We start from the raw sequence: 18,524 nt of genomic DNA, 5'->3' as shown, positions 1-18,524 counted from the left end.
GTCAAGACATTCTGACTTCTGATATTTTTGACTTTGCAGTATTAAATTTAGCAGACATTTCAGATTGGTTTACAAGGATAAAAACCAACACAAACAAAAGCAAATTACCTTCATGAGGATCTTCTATTTTCTTCAACTTCCTCAAAATCATGGGATGGGGAGGTGAGAAAACTCACCACTGTGGGATGTTGCTGGAAACATCCACCTGGCCACAAACCCAGCTCCTTATTCACTTAGTATGCTAACCCTGTGCCCTGTTCTAACTCCTGAACAAGTATTCATCGTGGTATCAAGCCAAATGCTGCACTGAAGTCAGAGTCTACTGTAAGAAAACATTACTTGTATCAAACTAACCTGTAATCTTACCAAGAAATAGAAATAGTTCCAGGTGCTACAGTTAAAACCACTGCATTGCAGCAGAGTTCAGAATAGCACTGACTGATGTTTATTCCTCCTGACACATTCTAACTCCAGATTTGGGATCCAAAGAGGCCAATGCAGTGATGGTGAGGAGCCAAAACCAGTAGACTGGTCCCAGGGCCGAATGCTTCTGCTCCCATGAGCAGGAGTTGTGGCACTGTAAGCTTCTTAAGCTCCAAAATTAACACATATACAAAACAGAGAATAAACCAATTAAAACAGATTTTATTTAACAAATTATATTAAGAGTACAGACTGTTATCACACAATGAAACTTCCCTTTGTAAAATACAGGAGAGTCATCTAAAATAAATATAAAAGGTAGTAACATTCATTAGATTAATGCACAGTAAATTTGTTTTCAATAACCCAACACAATGCATAGCATCTCAAAACAACACTTTCCAACTGCATAAAAGGTTTCTCTCCTCCATTTGCATGGTGGCATTTAAAACTGTTGCTGTTCAGAAACAATTTTACAATAACTGACCAAAACATCCAAACTGTTTGGGTTCCCTGTACTGAGCAGCACCTCACCGAGCCTCTCCTTTAGCAGGCAGCACCCTCCCTACCTGCAGCACTGCTGCTGGCGTTATGGCTCAGAACAGCGAACACCGACCCCGCGCGGTGCCCCAGCGCCGGGATCTTGGCTGGCCAAGGCTGGGGCTGAGTTAATGCTCGATGCTGTGGGAGGAGGGCAGTGGGGCACAGCGGCCGTGGGGCTGGGACTCCATCGCCAGGGCCTCGCTCAGCCAGCATCGCTGCTTTGCTGTGGGGTGAGCACAGCAGGGACATCATCTTCTTCCTTTTTTAAAGACTTCAGTAAGCCACGTGCTGCAGACTCCATTTTATGCAGCTGTTTGTGCCGCTCCTGGGGAAGGGGCAAGGAGAGCTGCAGCAGCCCTGCCAGGTGCCACCAGGTGAGCACACCAAAAAACCCAAGGTTCCAGACTAACAAAACGTCCTACTACATAGGAGGCGCCCAGGGGACCCTGTCCTACAAACATCGGGATAACCGCAGTGACAGTCATAGGAGAAAAGTCTGAGAAAGCTTATTTCTACAAACTACAGCTATGAAACACTCCCACAGGAAGACATCTGCTAGGTCTGTCCACACTTGATCACAAAGTTCACACTCTACATGACTTTCTGCACTAATATCTTGCCTCTGCATAATTAACACATTAGACATCACTGTCTGTCCTGGACAAGTCACCTCAGTATGCTCTTTGCTGAGGGAAATCCAGGAGGCAGCACACCACTACTAATTCACATCAGAAGGTATACTGTACAGTAAGTAAACCTCTGCTGCTTTTCTATTTCTTGCAGAGATACAAATCTGGTGGATAATTCAGCAAACCAATTTCTCCATTAGCCACAACATTAAGCTAGCTGGTATCTAGTTTTGTTCTAGAAAGAGAGACAAGGTAGCCAAACACATCTGGCAAAGCTCTGCAAATCCACTTCTGTTGCCATCTGCTGACACATCCCCTCCCTGGATGTTTCTCTTCAGCCAGAAAACACCAGTATCAGGCTGCCTGAACACTGACTCCCTGGGCAATGCTAGCACACTGCATGTTGGACCAGGAGGGAGGAAGATGCAGAGATGCTTGTGCGGGCTCCAGCATATCGCTGCAAGGATGCAAGGACCAGCCTTGCAATGAGCTACTGAGAGTACAAAAGTTACAGAACAGTAAAAATCTGCCTGTGGAAATACTGATCTGGTACCCACAGTCCAGGGATGCAGAGGTGCAGCAAGAAAGCTTCCAAAAATCAGTGCATCACGAAAATGACACACAAAATTAGCCAAGCTGTGCTGTATCACACCACGCTTCTAAGGAGAGACTCTGAGCTCTCCCTTTGGAAATGCCAACAGTTTGTTAGACTAGTTAGCATGGTTGAGAGCACAACTGGCCTTCAGTGCTCAGGACATCCCTACTGTGCTCATACAGAGAACTGCAGTTGCACTTTTCGTACTTTCAGGAACAGCTATCTTTGCAGTGCCACAGTGCAGAAACACTGCAAAGACCCAAACTATTCTATCTTCCAAATTTATTTGCAGATCCATCCCTTAAGTAGATTTGCTAGGCTAGTGTAAGAGAAGAGAGAAGGAGAACCAACTATACAAATATATCCTGAAGATTTCTTAGATGCTTGTGCCAGCTGCCTGTCCTGTCAGCATTTTGAGCCATCCAGTGTTTCTTGTAGGTCACTGAGGAGAAAGCTGAACTTACTATTTATTAAGGTTAAGCTATACAAAAGCACAAGTTTCATCTGCTCTAAGCTACATCTCACGGGAAGGGACTCAGTGCTGCATGCCTGTTTCCCTGAGACATCCTCAGGGAGAGCTCCCGCAGATCAGAGCCTGGCAGTGCCCAAAGCTGCTCCTCACCGCTGTGCGGTCGGTGCTGCCCTTGGCACATGGAGAGGTGGTGGGCAAGGTGCTCCTCCAGATACGTCCCCATCTCCTGGTAGCAAAAGCTGACCCTCAAGCTTAGCACCATCTCCACAGCCCTCGCTGCCCTGCCACCAGCAATGGGGCATGCTGGCTATCTGTAGCCCCGCTGTCCCAAAGCGATGAGGAGCGCACTGCCACAGACAGCTTCCACCTGCCTGCAGCACCCACTGTACTACAGAAGCTATGAATGGATGCCACAGAAAACTACAGGACAAATTACAAGCAGAAACATAGAACGACAAAAGATGGATGATACAGGCATACTACTACAGCATAGAGTGGATTTGAACTTCAAGTGAACCTGAGCCAAATGACCAGGCTGCCATGGTGTGTTCATTTGTCGATGTCGGCATCATCAATCTAGCCTTTGTGAAGCTTGGCAGTGAGGTCTGGCTTTGCTTTCCTGGAGGATAAATAAGAACTACAAATGGTGCTGCAACCTTCAAGTAAATGAGCACTTCCAGGGGGTCACTCAAACCTCCAGAGCTGATGCAAATGAAATAGCTTTAATTCTTTTCACCAAATTATGACACACCTGCAACTGAATCTGCCTGTGCTTTCAAATCACACAGCCTTGCTTTACAGAGGCGGTTTTAGAAAATGATTACCTGACTGAAGAAGTTGAAGCAAAGAACTGGAATCAGACTATCCTGAACATTAAGGTATTTTGTGCTCATTATCTCAGCAATACGATATGGTGCCTTAAAACCAGAAATGAGTCTTTGGACAAGAAATACTTTACATATGTACAAATAAAAAATACAAGCTGACAGTACAAAACCTACCGTTAGTCACCATTCCATCCAACTAGAAAATACAAGATCCATCAAATGCAGTGCAAAGCAGGTCGGGGCATACATGTGACCCAGACAGAGAGCGGCAATACTGTTACTTGTTACTATGGCAATTGCATTTCAATGGGGTTAGGTAATCATTATTTTACAATACAAAAAGTCGTACATTTTAACACTTACTTAAAAATTGCCATTTTGCTGCCATGATGTAGCTTTGTTCTACAGCAGAAACTTGAAAAAGCAGCACAGAGTCAGATAGGCATTTCTCAATAACTTATTACAGCAACAGACTTTTCCAAGACATGCATTCAACTCCGGAGCGAGCTCACAAGGAGGCTGAGGTCAGCTTTACGCATCAGCTCTCATCCTGCGCCACGCCAGAGTTCAGTGCTTCCCTCTAGAGTGCCGAAGGGAACGGGCACGCCTCTTGTTTTAGCAGCTATGAGGCAAAAATGAGAGACCTGCTCCACGCCGCAGGCGGGCAGCGGCATCCACCCGTCAGCAGGGCACGGCTCGGCGCGGTGCAGGGGCCGGCCGGACCGCGGTCGGCGTCCAGCCGGGAGTCCGTCGCCCGAGGTCGCCGCGCACAGCAGAGGAACCGCAGCGCCGCCGCGCTCTGCGCGACCTCCGTCCGCCAGCTGCCGGGGAGAGGCGCACCGCAGGCCGGAGCGAGAGGCCCCGGGACCGCGCGCCCGCGGCAAGAGCGAAGGTGTCAGCCCGGGCTGATCGCGGCTGCGGCGGAGCCGCCGTGAGCTCCACGTCGGCGGTGCCACCAGCGAGCGCCGCGGGCTGGGCCCGGGTCCGCCGCCGGCTGAGTCCTTCTCTTTCGCAGGGCTCGCTGCCGCGCGTTCCTGATCTCTGCGAGCTGGCGGCCGGCCGTGCGCGGCGCTTCGCTACGGTCGGCCGTTTTGTGACCGTCCTGCAGCAGGGGATACGGGAACAGGAGCAGCCGGGAGGCCGCCGGTCGCTCTCCGAGCAGCATACTCACGTGGAGGCGCATCCGCGGCAGCTGCCGGAGGGTCGCGAGGTCCGAGGCGCGGAGCGGGGCGTACGGAGGTGGTGCGGGGCGGGGCGAGGCCGGAGCGGCGGGGCCGTGGGGCCTGGAGCCGCGTCCCGCTCAGTAGTGCTGCACGCGGCCGCTCCGGCGCCGGCGGCGCTCAGGACGGTGGGACCGGCGGGCAGCGCGTGGGGCTGGGCGGCAGGCGGGCTGCCGCGCTCTGCTCCGTCCTGAAGCTGTAGTCGTACTGCGGGAAACGAGACAGAGGCGCCGTGGGACACCCGGCCGCGGGCTCCCCGGCGCGGCCCCGGCGGGAGCGACCCGAGTGGGAGAATCGCCCCTCTCCAGCAGTCCCAGGTTAACCCGGCGTGCCCACCGCGCTGCCCTCCAAGCGGGCAGCCGGGCAGCAAGACTCCCCGCCGTACGCCTCGGTTACGCAAGCTCTGCCGCCGTAACGACAACCGTAACTGTAATCTGGGCGGAAGTCCCTAAGCCTGCAGGTTTCGGCTAACCCGGACCGCTCACCCCGGGCGGCACCGCCGACCTCCGAGGCGCGGGGCCGCCGCCGCCGCAGCGCCACCTGGCGGCAGTCAGCCCGGGAGCGGCGCCACCGCCGGCCCCGCCCCGCTCCGCTCCGCCCCGCTCCGCCGCACGGCGGCACCGCGGCACAGCGCCGGGCGGGGCCGAGGAGAGCCGCACCGGGACCCCGAGCGCCCGGCCTCGTCTGCGGGCGGAGCGGGAGCCGAGCGGCGCGGTGCAGGGAGGCGGTGCGGCACTAGGGGGTGCTCGGCGACCGCTCCCGGGCTGCGCCGCAGTCGCCTCCCGCCTTCCTCCGCGTCACGGCGTACGCGCGGCGCGACGGGAATCGGCGCTGCCACGGCAACCGCGGCACCGCGCGGGGCTTCCATTTTGTCCGCGCGGCACCCAGCGCTGCCAGCTGCGGGGCGGCGTGTCAGCGAGCCGTGCTTCCAGACCGCCTTTTAATTGGCAGGCATGTCTTCATTAATTGCACCTCAATGTCACGATGTCACAGCCAGCAGCACCACCCCGAGCTACAGAAGCAATAAGCCTCATTTTTCAACACACAAACACATAAAGATGTCAGCTCAAACTGTTTACTAATTAACACTTAAAAAGACACAAATTAGATATGCGTGGCTAAGAGCAATTATAATCAAGACGAATTTCTCTAGTCATTTGGGAACTGAAAAAAATGCCTAATTGCTGGAACCGATGTTTTAAAAACTGAAATCATGCCAGTTAGCAAATATGTTCATTTAAAGAACATTTCATGTGACTGCACTCCGGAGAATTGACTACAAACATGAGAACAAGGAAAAATATTTCAGTATAAAATTAAAATTTTAAGCTCCCTTAGATTTACAACTTCTTCATTAAATATATTTGCAAAAAGCAGCCTAAGAGAACTCGTAGCGATTAAGTGGTTAAACGGACAGCCTTCCTTGTCAGTTTAAAAAGAATGATTAATATTAGATGCACACTTCACTAATTAGACTCCAGACTTTCGGCTCAACGCTGAGCTAACAAGGACGCCTCACTCAGAGCGCAGAGGCCTCAGCAGCCGAGCAGCTCAGGCCCACACAGCCCAACCTGCTGGAGCTGCACACACAGCACAGCCCTGCTGCTGCACCACGTGCAGCCCGCCTGGCCTCCCTGACACTCACACCGGGAAGCTTCCCTGCCCGGAGCATGAGGACCAGCCAGCACAACTCGCTGCAGTTCTGCACGGAGACGGCAGCAATGCTGCGGGGGCCTCTGCTCCTCACTGCCATGCATGCACTGAACTGGCTGCGGGCAAGCTGTGCCCTCATCGTAAAACCAAGCATCTTCACCCTCTGCTCTTGCTGGGTTTCACCATTTGCTCACACGCTCCCCAGCACACAGCCGTGCAGTTCCTGGGCCTGGTGCAGCGAGAGCCTGGCCCCAGACACAGCCTGAGTGTGCAGAACAGAACGGGCACCTCTTTTCCTGATTCTCCTGAAAGGGTGGGGTCCTTTCATTTGGCTCACTGTGCAGCTTGGAGGATGGGTGCATACATCTATAAATGTGGCGACAGAGAACAATAACTCTTGGAATTCTCTGGGAATACTTTTTGCAAGGCATCTAGCTCCAGGGAAAACATTCTTGCTGCTTTGGAAATCCAGAAGATTTGCTGTAATGGTGCTATTGCTTGCAAGGGAAATAAAGTCATGCAGAAATTCGCAATATTTATATTTGCAGCTATCTATGTGCAGACAAGATACTTCATCAAGGAATATGGGCTGCATAATTAGACTTTTCATTACTCTGAAAAATACATAGCCTGCAATGGATCAGGGGGATGTGAGGAAAGCCAGCAGGTGCCAGCCCCAGTGCTCACGGCCTCCCAGCACAGCCTTTAACCCTGACGGTGTGCACGACAGAGGTGTTTGTAAGCAAGGATGCACAAAGGCAATGCATTCTGATAATAAGAAAGAAAGGTTAAATAAGAGAGACATCTGGAACTAAATGAAGGGCAGCAGACTTTGCCACTAGATTCAATACCTAAAGATTCAGTAGGCACAAATCACAGACGTTTCTAATTCCATATTAACTATTTGACTCAACACTGACTTCACCCACAAACAGTGGCTTGGGAAAGATGAGAGCTTTGCCACAGGGCAGAGGATCTTGCAACCAAATAAGCACAGATCTCATACAGCTTTTGCTCAGTGCATGGCTGGGTACCTACCTCCTTTTCAATTTCTGCAAGGGTTTTGATTGTGATGCCCAAGAGATCAACTGGCTGCATCTGTGGGGAAAAAAAAGAAACAAATGTCCAATTTAGTTTGTTGTTTTTTCTATTGTTTTGTTTTCATTTTGTTTAAAGTCAGCAAAGATTCTATCACCAGAGATTTAGAGGCACCATCTGTAAACGCATGCATAATCCTATTTCTTGGTGCAGCACAAGAGTGAAGAAGCAGAAGCTGGTTTAGGGATAACAGCTCTAATGCCTTTCTCCCTAAGTGGGGACAGCTGACACTCATCACTGCGTCACTTCAGACAGGCCAATCTTCAGCCACCTCGCTGCCCTCAGCACATACCCTGCACTGCCCACAGACTTTGTTTGGCCGCAGCACGCAGGTGCGAGTGGCACGGGCGGGGAAAGCCGCGACCAAAGTGACCGTATGGTGGCAATGGTGTCTAAAGGATCTGAAGGGAGGATTAGCCCAGCCTAATCTTTCTGCACTTGTCCTTGCAACAGGGGACCCAGCTTTCTGGGAATAATGGCCCATAAACAACCCTTGCAGAGAGCAGTGGATGTGAAAAACTGCATCCGGCTGCACACACAGGTTGTGTCAGCGAGAAGAAGGACGTACGAAGCAGGAGCATGGTGGGAAAAATCAGACACAGCTGACAGCACTGCATTTGCTGTAACAGCTTCTCATAAATTGACTTTAAAAGAGATACTGTTTCAGTGATTAGATGGATTAAAGAACTGGTAATGGGATGCATTAGGCTCTCAGGGCTTCTGAGTTCCAGCCCACCAACTCTGGTCAGTGCTGTGGGACTGCCTTGACCTGCAGGACACAGTGCTGAGCAGCTCCCACAGGGCCCAGATGTGCTGTGTGTGGGGATGCCCTGGCTGTGCCGCCGTGCTGTGTCTGGGGACCTCTCTGCTCTGCCGCTGCACCAGAGATGCTCTGACTTAAATAATCTCTCGAGCTAGAGGGCAACAGGAACACTAGAATCATTTTTCTATCGCTGTTCCTGCTCCTGGCGCCCCGCAGAGGTCCAGCTGTGGTGTCATTAGGACTCAAGCACCTCTCTAAACTTTCCAGGCTGGAATTGGTAAACACGATGGCACATTTTCACGTCGGAATTGGATTTCCTCCAATGTAGCCATGGCAACCCTGCTATCTCGGGTCAGCCGCAGCTCCTCAGCTCCACGTGCAGCCACCAGTGCTCACAGTGATTCAACAGCTCTGGAAGGCCCGGGCGATGCCAACAGCACTTGGTTTTAGGGCAGAAGAAGCGGTGGTGCTCCTGGCATCACGCCGCAGGTGAGGCAGTGGGAGGAAAGAGCCCAGCCACGGGCACAGCGCCTGACCTGGCATCGCACTGCTACCGCTGACCTGAGCTTCAGGGTGCACAGTGGAACCTGTGAGGCTGACTTCTGCGATGCTGCATCAGTGGCAATATAAATGTGGTAGACGTGAATATTTGCAGCTTTCTTTAAAATCTCTAGTAAAAAATAAAAGGTGTTTCCAGTGCCCAAAGCCACGCTGCCACTCCCATTTTAATGGTGTTAAACCTTCCTCTCCTGGGAGAAGTCAGCTCCTGTGCAGACCTGGCCCCAGGCTGCTCCTGCCCTACAGCTCAGCAAGATATGGGTTCCCAGAGATCAGCTCCCAGAAGCAGGCAGTTTGTGTCGATGCCTTGTGAACACTCCCCACGAACAGACGAACTATGGACATGGGAATAAGAATGAAGACAACTCACCCCTTCAGGAGCACAGGCAAACTTCTCTGAGATCATGAAAGGCACTCCATCCATTGCTGTAAGGGACAAAACAAGCAGAGATGTTACTTTTCCAGCTCACTTCTGGTGTGCGACTTCACACTCACAAAAACATACCAAGTGTACATGGCAATGACACCTGACTGATGCTGCATGGAAGTTACTGCCAATCATTTCTCCCTCCAATCTCCCAGCGGTTTCTCTCCATTCAAGACACAGCTGGGTTAGTCCGTACAAAGTCAGGAGCTCGATGAACCCTCCCTGCTCTACCCACACGTAATTTCATGGTCTCACTTTTAAGTTTGGTTCCAACTTGGGCCAGATGCCAAAACAGGATGGTGTTTGCAACGCAGAACAAACACTCTAAAAGGACAGATTTTTTTTTACCACTACCACAGCGATCCATCTGAGCTAACTTGATGTCCTAGCAAGAGGAAAAGGAAAATACCTCGTTCAGGTAACTTTCACCTTTCAAATGCAAAGCTGTAAATACTGCTACCTGGGCAGAACTACTGCCAGCCCCTTCCCTTGCCCAGCTGTCATCGCTCGAGATTCAGCAGCAAGAAACAGAGCTGAAACAAAACGCAAATGGCTTCTGGGGGACAGAAATCAGTGAAGTAGAGGACAGGCACGCGGACACGTCACTGTGCCAGGCACCCTCTGCAGCACCACCTTAATGATATTAAGAGGATTTCTTCTATTTTAGTGTCTTGTATGTTCTTCTCTGATAACGCAATGACGCTCAGTGTTCCTGTCTTGTTATCGCCACCTTGGAAACTTCACAGAAATCCTCCCACAAGATGTGTCAGTACAAGTGAGCCACTTACTTCTGAAGCATGCATCTCAGCAATTTCCACACAAGACTGAAAAGGGCACATTTCTAAGGCAGAGTGCAGCCCCAGGCACACACGCTTTGTGTCAGTTACACCTTTAAGTTTCAGCTCTTAAGGAAATAAAAACTTCAGCCAGACCAAGTTTAACCCCTGAAACGCCCTCCAGTAATCCTCAAATAGGGTTTTCTTTCACAAAGCATCTGCACCCCTGAAGCCCGCATCTCCCCACTTGCTGTTTCCTAACTGCCATCAGCACCAGCAAGTTATTACGTTAGTGATTTAATGAGTCATTTAAGAATACTTAGCATCTCACACTCTGTCTATTTTTGACTTAAAGAACCAAACCAAATGAAAACAAAAAAAACCCACTCCACTGAGATCATTTCATTATCAAAGGTGTTATGTGGCAGCCACAGTGTTTCATGAAACAAAAGGAAACAGATGAAAAGCAGCGTCACAAAACCCTGGAAAGTTCTGAACCTGAAAGACCATCTGCATCCATTCCCCCAACAGAAGCTGCTTTGATCGCTCACGCCGGCGTTTGTACGGCGATCTGCAGGATGAGCCGCGCTGCCCTGCGCCCGCCCTGCCAGGAGCAGCTGAATGCAGGGCGTGCCAAGGGCCCAGCAGCACAATTAGCACTCTCCCAAACAAACGAGCTTCAACAGAGCTGTAATTAAGCAGGCCTGTAATTAAGTATATGCCCTTTATCCTAACGATCATGCTTAAAAATGGCATGATGCATGGAAGCGTGTTATTAATGCCGCAGTCCCAAAGCGCAGGGAGTTGCACAGGAGCAGGCATGGCAGACCCATCACACTACAAGGAAAAAGCAGAAGGCAAGCAGCTCGCCCAGCAGCTCTGCGCAGCCAGGCAGGACTCACGGCACCTACACATGCCGTGCTGCAGCGGGCAGTGATGGCTGGTGCTGCAGAGTGCCCACAGCTGGGCAGCGCCCGGCCATGCACTGCTATGCTGGGGCAGGCAGCCGAGAACCGCGGCACCGCGCCTGGATGCTTCTCCCCTCCATGGAATTACATCTGCAACAGATCAGGGAGCTGCCTGCACCACTCTCAAAACCAGAAAAAAACAGACAGGGATCTCAGAAAGAAGAATGTCAGCGCCGTTTACTGTCTCTGAGGAACAGCTACTCCCTGAAGGTCACAACCAATTAGCTCGTCTGCTGGAATCAGAAGAGTGCCCAAAGGGCCCACGGCCAGAAGTGCTGAGCCCGAACTCCAGAGAAGTCCACCAGCCCACCGCGGGGCCACGCACCCACAGCCCCTCCTGGCTGCAGACACGAGCTGTTAGCTGACTTAGAAACTCTCCCTATGCCACGAGGAGCACCGTCACCCACTCCGAGCACACGATAGATGCTGCCTTCTGTGCTGCAGACTCCAACTAAATCGCAGTTGTCAAATTAGTAATTCATCTTTCTAGAATAACTATATTTTTAGCAAAGCTACCAGATTTAAATAATCAGACCTGCCAATGCTACCCTCATTTAAACATGCTGACGAACTTTCACAGACAGCATCAGTTAACATAATGAGTTTCTGGATGACAAAGAACTTCAGACTGTAGTTCTCTACACTACCCGGCGTAATAAGCACTTGTTCTTTTCTACAATGTGCACATAAAAGAGGAATCTAAATAATAATTGCTATAATTATCTTGAAAAATATGTGGTGATTAATGGTGATTATGAAAATCTGTATCATTGTTCACTGAAATCTCCAATGATCAGATGGCTTCTTGAAGCAGCCGCTGCCGAAGGCCGTGGAGCACAACGAGCGGCGGAGCTCCGTCCTCCCGCAGCCGTCCCAGCGCCCAACGCCCCGTGCAAGGCACCAAGTCCAACCTGTTATTTATGCAAATAATTAATTACTCTTGAATCCAACTAGCAGTTTGTCATGACACATTAATGACTTGATAGACTTCTATGAACTAGTGAACACAGGACAGCGGAGCGCTTTTATCGTCATTTAATTTAAAAACGATCCTGTGTGAAATTATCTAGTCGTGAGTGATGGAAGCATAAAGAACAGACTCAGCAAAGCTTCTTTTGGATCATTGCTTTATTAATGGTAACGTCAGGGAAATGAAAAATGCTAACATTGTCATATTTAGCTCCTGGGTGCAGACAAATAGCTGCCGTGCTGCTGGGTGTGCACACTGCGGCAGCGCCGGTTCCTCACAGCCCAGCCATGGGGACACGGCACAGCCTCCAACCCCTCCTCGCATCCTCTCCATGCTCTTCACTGCTGTTTCTGCATGGTCTTTTACACTTGAATTTTCACTTGCTGATCTTAAAAATATTAAAATAACTGAATAACAATACTTTCCTGCATTGCACTGAAAATTAAACATTAATAACCGTTCCCACAACCCACAGGAAAACACACGGCCCTGAATGCACTGTCACTACAGCACAGCTCGGAGCCTGCACCCATGTGCAGAACTGTGCAGGATGCTGAAAGCTGAGGAACGCTGTGGTCTCAGCCCCAAGGAAAGTTGTTCACAAGTGCGGAGAAAAGCAGCCTGCAAGGCGACAGAAGGAGGGCGCGAGCCTTCCAGAACGAGCTGCTCCCTCCACGATGTACAGCTAAGCCTCCTACTTCTGCTCTTCTGTACGCAGCCAAGTAAAGAGCAGCCTGAACAGTACAGCATGCGCGCCACGCGCCAGATGGAGCAGCGCCGCTACTCATCTCCAGAGCACTGTGACAGCCAAACCTCAGGGGAGAAACAACAGCACCGAGCAGCTCACCACCCTCCTCCAGGAGCGTCTCCAGCTTGGTTTGTGGCCCAGGGGAATGGCTCCAGCACGAGGCACCTCAGGCCACAGCGCAGCCTGGAGCTGCCCGGAGCTCCCGAGGAGGGTCAGGCTCACCACGGAGAGGAGTCCTGGCAATGGAAACAGCCCCGGCTTTTCTGTTCATCCTGAATGACATTGATTCAAAAACAGACCTGGAATAAATTTACATTTTTGCTAATTTGATTGTCAGCCTTGATTTTCTCTATTTCCTGCATAACTCACGACACAACACAATTAGTTCTGTACTGCTAGATCAAGCCCTGAAAACACTTGAGCAATACTCCTGGCTTTGATTATTTTCTCTCTTTAAATAACACGAAGGTTAAGCACTGCACAGTAATAGCGAATGGTACCTGGGTGCTGCGGCTGCCCCACACCGCCAGCATGGAGCAACTTCAAACAAGCTCTTCGGATCGCGAGTGTTTGGGAGCTCTTGATTTTATTATTTTTTAATAAAATGTCTCCTTTGAAGTCTCTGCAACATACTGAACTTCAAAGCTTACACCTAAGCATGTGCTGCTCCCAAGCAACAGCCCTTAATTAATTAGAGCAGAGCTGATACAGCGTGGGGCGCTCACACAGCTCTGAGCAGCACAGCGGGGCCGTGCTCTGAAGAAAACACAGACACTGCTCCATCACCTCCAGCACTCACTGAAGGCAGCAGAGCCTGTGGGGCCGCAGCAGGCTGACAGCCGTGCCAGCGTGCACAACTCAGGTTGGGGTCAACAGTTGCAAAAAGCATCAGAGGAGGCACCCACAATGGCTGCAGTATTCCCTGGCTGTGGCTGTAAATTTCCCCCCTTGATGAGAGAAACATCCTGCCTGGGGCAGACTGCTTCCTCCAGCACTCATGTTCTTGGCACCTCAGCCATTTGCAGTACTGCAGGTTGGGGCCAGGGCACAGTAAAGGAACACAATACCTTTTGTTAGGGGCTCTGGCCCTGCAAGCTTTGATTCCCCTTAGCTGACATATGTATGGCTTTTTGTAAAAACAGAGGGGAGGGGCTGCTACTGCAGGAGGCACCAGTCCTGCACCCAGCACTGCGTGCAGCAGGGCGCTGCAGGGAGGCGCAGAGCGGTGCTGCACGAGGCGGTGCCCAGCTGTCGGCAGCTGCAGTGCGGCTGAGCTGGGGCTGGGGGCACAGTGGTGCCATGCAGCTGGCCGGGACCTCACCTCCTGATGTAATTCAGTTTTTGAGTGCTTGGAGCCATTAGCCGAGCCACATATTTCTATCGGGTGAATTTCATTTGCATATGCAAATTATATCTAAATACACTGCACCATTAATATGATCACTAATTACATAATAATAGTCACCAATCTCCACACAGATCAAACTTACAGTTTTGTAGCTATTAAGGAAATTGTGCTTTGTAATTAAGATAATCCTCATTTCCAGATGCTAATTAACTATATAATAATTAGCTTCTTTTGCTAATGCAAATTAAGTATTTTCATCCTTACTGGTAAAAGAGTTGCTTATCACTTAAAAAAGACACAACCTAGAAATAATCCCTCCTCCCCTTTAAAGGTGAAAAGGTAACTCCATTTTTATCAGTCTCATGTGCGAATGCAAATCAGCGCTGATTAATCAAGTCACAGAAAAACGCACCCATCTCGTAGCACAGACAGACCTGGGCAGCTCCCTCCCGCCCTCCACAGGGTGCCTGACACAGCTCACTGCAGTGCCTCAGCTGCCCCTGTGTGCTCAGCACTGCTGCAGTGGGGCAGCCGTGCTCAGAGCTGTGCCCATGCCCTGTGCCAGCCCCAGCCATAGGGCTCTGCCCGCCGGCAGCGGGCGGCTGGCAGCCAGGGGACTTTGGCAGGATTCAGTGGCGGCTGCAACACATTCATCATCTGCTAAACCAATCCGCCAGCTCCACACCACCATTTGTCATTAATTATGCTAATCAGCAAACCATTACTCTCTGATGACACCGCGGCACTTATTAGCTAGTTATGGCTTCTCAAAAGCACGGCTTATTGTGCATGCGAGTGCTGAGCATACATTAGCCTACAGGGAAGAAGTGTCCAATTACGAAAAGAAGAAATTTGCTATTATCTCCTCCTAACAAACCAATTTAGTAATTAGAAGAGTCTCTGAACTCAGAAGGATTCTTTAAGAAGAGCCGAGTGATGAAACCGGAGAATTTTGTTTGCAATAACTTGTGGAGTTGGAACTAAAGCGACAATATGGGAACAAGCAGTTTGTATTAAACGTAATTACAATTCCTGCACCGACTTGAAACGATCAAAACTGCGGGCTGTATGAATCACGGCCGTGCCTGGCTCAGTCCTTAAAAGCCCTCGTTATTTACTGCAGTACACACACAGACCCGTGGCACCTCCCAGCCCCACCGCCCACAGCAGCACAGCCCTGGGGCGACTGCAGCCCCGCAACGCGGCTGTGCCACCGGGCCCCAGTGCACGCTGTTTTGTCACTGCGAGAGGAATGCTCCCAGTTTTAGAAGCTTAATATGTGTTAAGAGCTCATTAATATCATCAGAGTAAATGGGCCTATTAAAACATCTTTAAGCAATATCTGAACATAAATCTCCCTAAACTATATTTAATGACTGTACTTAAGATACATTATATGCGAGTCTTAATGAGACATTAGATAGCATTTTGGAGATTAAAATTAGAGAATCCATATAAAGTCTGTCCACTTAATGTAGCCTTAAGCTATGCTGATGAAAAGCATTACTACCAAATTATTACTTCATTAGAACAAATATTTTCTAATCATTCCTGATTTATGCCATTACTTGCTTTCCTATATATTATTTGTACACATATAAAAGTATACGCAGACAATTTTCTTGTTCCGCAGGAGATGAGAGAAATCCTGGGATTTCTAATGGCTGAGTTAATTACTCGTCTTCCTTCTACAGAGTTAGAAATAAGCACTCTTTCCAAAAGTCCGTTTGCTGTATCCCCACTTTCCTAACTTAACAGCAGATTTTAATTCCGTTCACCACAAGGCTGCGTCTTCATCAGCGGCTGCTCTGTTTGCGAGGAGCAGCAGCAGGACAGGATGGCCCAGGCTGGGTCTGCACCTCAGCCCTCCGCCACGGCCTGCAGGGCACCAGGGGTAGTGCTGGGATGGCTCTGACACAGGGATGGCCCACCTCAGGGATTACGAAATGACGCCACTGAGATCCATCCCCGGATGATGGGGACACACCTCCCAGCGCTGCCTGCAGTCGGCCCTGAGAGATCCTCCAGCGTCAGGGAATCTGCAGCGACGAGACTGTTTTTATTTGTTCTGCCTGCGTCTTCTATCCAAAAGAGAGAACATCTCACTGTAACAATTCTGCATTTTTAACGGTGCAAATTAAGCATTCTTCATAAATAACAGCCTGGTTTTCTGCACTAGAACGCCTTTTTATTAGCAGCACAGTAGCGAACAATGAGCGATGTGTTCTATTATTCTTTGTCAAATCAGAAAATGCTACATTAGAATAACTCTGCTGGTCAATGTAATATAGTAGATTAAATTCAACTTCTGTGCGAAAACCACTGTAAAACAGCATGATAAGAAAGCTATAAAAAATTTAATTTTACTCCAAACTCCATCAGAAAAAAAAAAAATGGTGTGAAAAGTAATTTTGCATAATCAGTACACGCCATCTGGAACAATTAACCGATTTCTATAGAACTATGAGGATCAGTCATATCTGCTTATTAAAGATCAGAAATTATACAAGTAATAAATCCTTGAAAAAACTAAGCGTACTCCCGCCTGTCAGCGCTATTTTAACTTCAAATACTGAAGAACGCCTGATAAGGCTGAAAAGAAGAGATTAATATATGCAAATTACATCCAGCATTTAAAATCCCCAACAACTGTCTCCGGTTTTCTGTCCCTTATTGCCGCCTTTATGTTTTATTCATACACCAACTCACCTGTCACTTCGTAAGCTATAATATTATGGGGGTATTATTAAACAGCATAAAGCCATGCTTTAATTGGAAAGCTTCATTGCATTTTCCAATTATTTGGAGTAAATTAAAAGCAGATGCACATAGTTTAATAAGGAGTCTAATATCAGTTCCGGGAAATCAAAATTCATTGTCATTACTGTGCCGCGATAGTTTTGCAAACTGTACTCGATTTCAGAGGTTCTGAAAAGAAAATCTGTCGGTGCAATCTGTTAATTGTCATTCGGTTAATAACTGTTTAAATATCCAAACCACAGAGCAGCTTCCTATTTTAAAAAAATGGAACTACGGCACTCAGAAAAGCAAAACAAACACGGCGCAGCGCCTGGAGGTCGCACTGCACAGAAACCACTGTGAGCTGCGCTGCCATGGGGTACCTGCATCACCACGGGACCCCCAGCACCACCACTGCCATCCTGCATCACCTCGGGACCCCCAGCACCACCACTGCCATCTTGCATCACCACGGGACCCCCAACACCACCACTGCCATTCTGCATCACCACGGGACCCCCAGCACCACCACTGCCATCCTGCAGCTGCCAGACCCCCCCAGCATCCCTGGGAGCAGGCGCATGGCCCTGGTACGCAGCGGAGCCCAGGACAGAAGAGAACGAAGGCGCAGCGCTTCCCGCAGCGGTCGGTGATGGCACACGGGCATGGAAAAGAGCAGTGCTGCAGCCGACACCTCCTGCACCCGTACCACTATGCATAGATGGGATGGGGAAGATAAAGGATGCGGCTCTGGACCAGACCAGGTTAAGCAGAACACAGCATGCGGGCCGAGCCCAGCGCCTGTCCCACCACAACAGGCACAGCCGAGCTGAGCCCACCACAAACACTCCTCTGAATCCCATTAAACACAGCATTAAGCACCACATCTCCCTGCCTGGAAGACGCAGCTGCAGCACTTCACATCAGCCTTCAGTTTCCCCGCACGGCTGGTTATTAATAGAGCCTTTTGTGTTTTGATGATTATCCAGCTCTCTAAGTCCAGAGACTGGGAATTGCAGGGCAGGAGAACGGGCTGACTTTAATCCCAGCCCAGCAAAGAGGTTTCAGTGCAGAATAAAGCTTGTGTCACAACTTGTCTGCTTTTGGACCGTTCTGATTAAAATTCAGTGCCACAAAAAATAAATTTAGTTCTGCTTTGATTCTTAAGAAGTGCAACGAATGCACTGGGAATCTGGATCGACAGCAAAATGTAGCACAGGGCCTCCCCTCTGCAGAGCAGAGCTGGGCGTACCAACGTGCTCCAACATAGGAGGGGATTGCAGAGCCACCAGAAACTACACAGGAAGATGAAGATAAAAGCAATTCTTGTGCAGTGAACCAAAAAATACCATCTTTCTTTTTTTTCAAAATTACCTGTTTTAATAAAGCAGACACACTGTGCCAAGCGAACCATTTAATTATCTACAAAAATGATGAAGGAAAACAATAGTTTGCAAAAATAAATGACTAACCTCTGATTAAAACGTCTGTCCTCATTACATCCAGATAAAAGATACAGTATCTTTTAAAAGAAAATGCACATTGAAGAGAAGTAAGTGGCAGTTGTAGCATAGATAACCTGATATTTTGCAACCAGAAAGAAGTTGACACATGGGCACAGAAATGTAGCAAAGCCTGTAACTTTTCTCCCACTTCTTGATGTAGATAGACCACTGTTCCTCACTTTTCCTCTATGTGCCGTGTGCCATGCGGTGCTCTGGGGCTGGGCTGTGGGCCGATCTGGAACAGGGCATCAGAACTGGGCCT

General features: G+C 49.5%; 1 protein-coding gene across 11 annotated transcripts in view; it reads right to left on the bottom strand.

The window, feature by feature from the left end:
* Positions 1-622: 622 nt before the first annotated feature.
* The window catches only part of MVB12B (multivesicular body subunit 12B), a 50,491-nt gene continuing 32,589 nt past the window's right edge, over positions 623-18,524 (bottom strand). For 8 of the 11 annotated variants that reach the window (XM_090121672.1, XM_090121668.1, XM_090121671.1 and 5 more), the window contains 3 exons: positions 9,152-9,207; positions 7,401-7,460; positions 623-4,916 (listed from right to left, as the gene is read on the bottom strand). In XM_090121672.1, coding sequence (XP_089977798.1) covers positions 4,830-4,916; positions 7,401-7,460; positions 9,152-9,207 — 203 coding nt within the window. In that variant the 3' untranslated portion in view covers positions 623-4,829. Of the gene's footprint in view, positions 4,917-5,393; positions 6,729-7,400; positions 7,461-9,151; positions 9,208-15,462; positions 16,100-18,524 lie in introns of those variants that run through there. The other 3 variants (XM_031602009.2, XM_031602006.2, XM_031602007.2) reach the window with 3 other exon arrangements.

The sequence above is a fragment of the Phasianus colchicus genome, chromosome 19 (genome assembly GCF_987193195.1).
Source record: "Phasianus colchicus chromosome 19, bPhaCol1.hap1.1, whole genome shotgun sequence".
In the NCBI taxonomy this organism is placed as follows: domain Eukaryota; kingdom Metazoa; phylum Chordata; class Aves; order Galliformes; family Phasianidae; genus Phasianus; species Phasianus colchicus.
The sequence above is the reverse complement of the archived record's forward strand: the minus strand, read 5'-3'. Positions and strand labels throughout refer to the sequence as shown.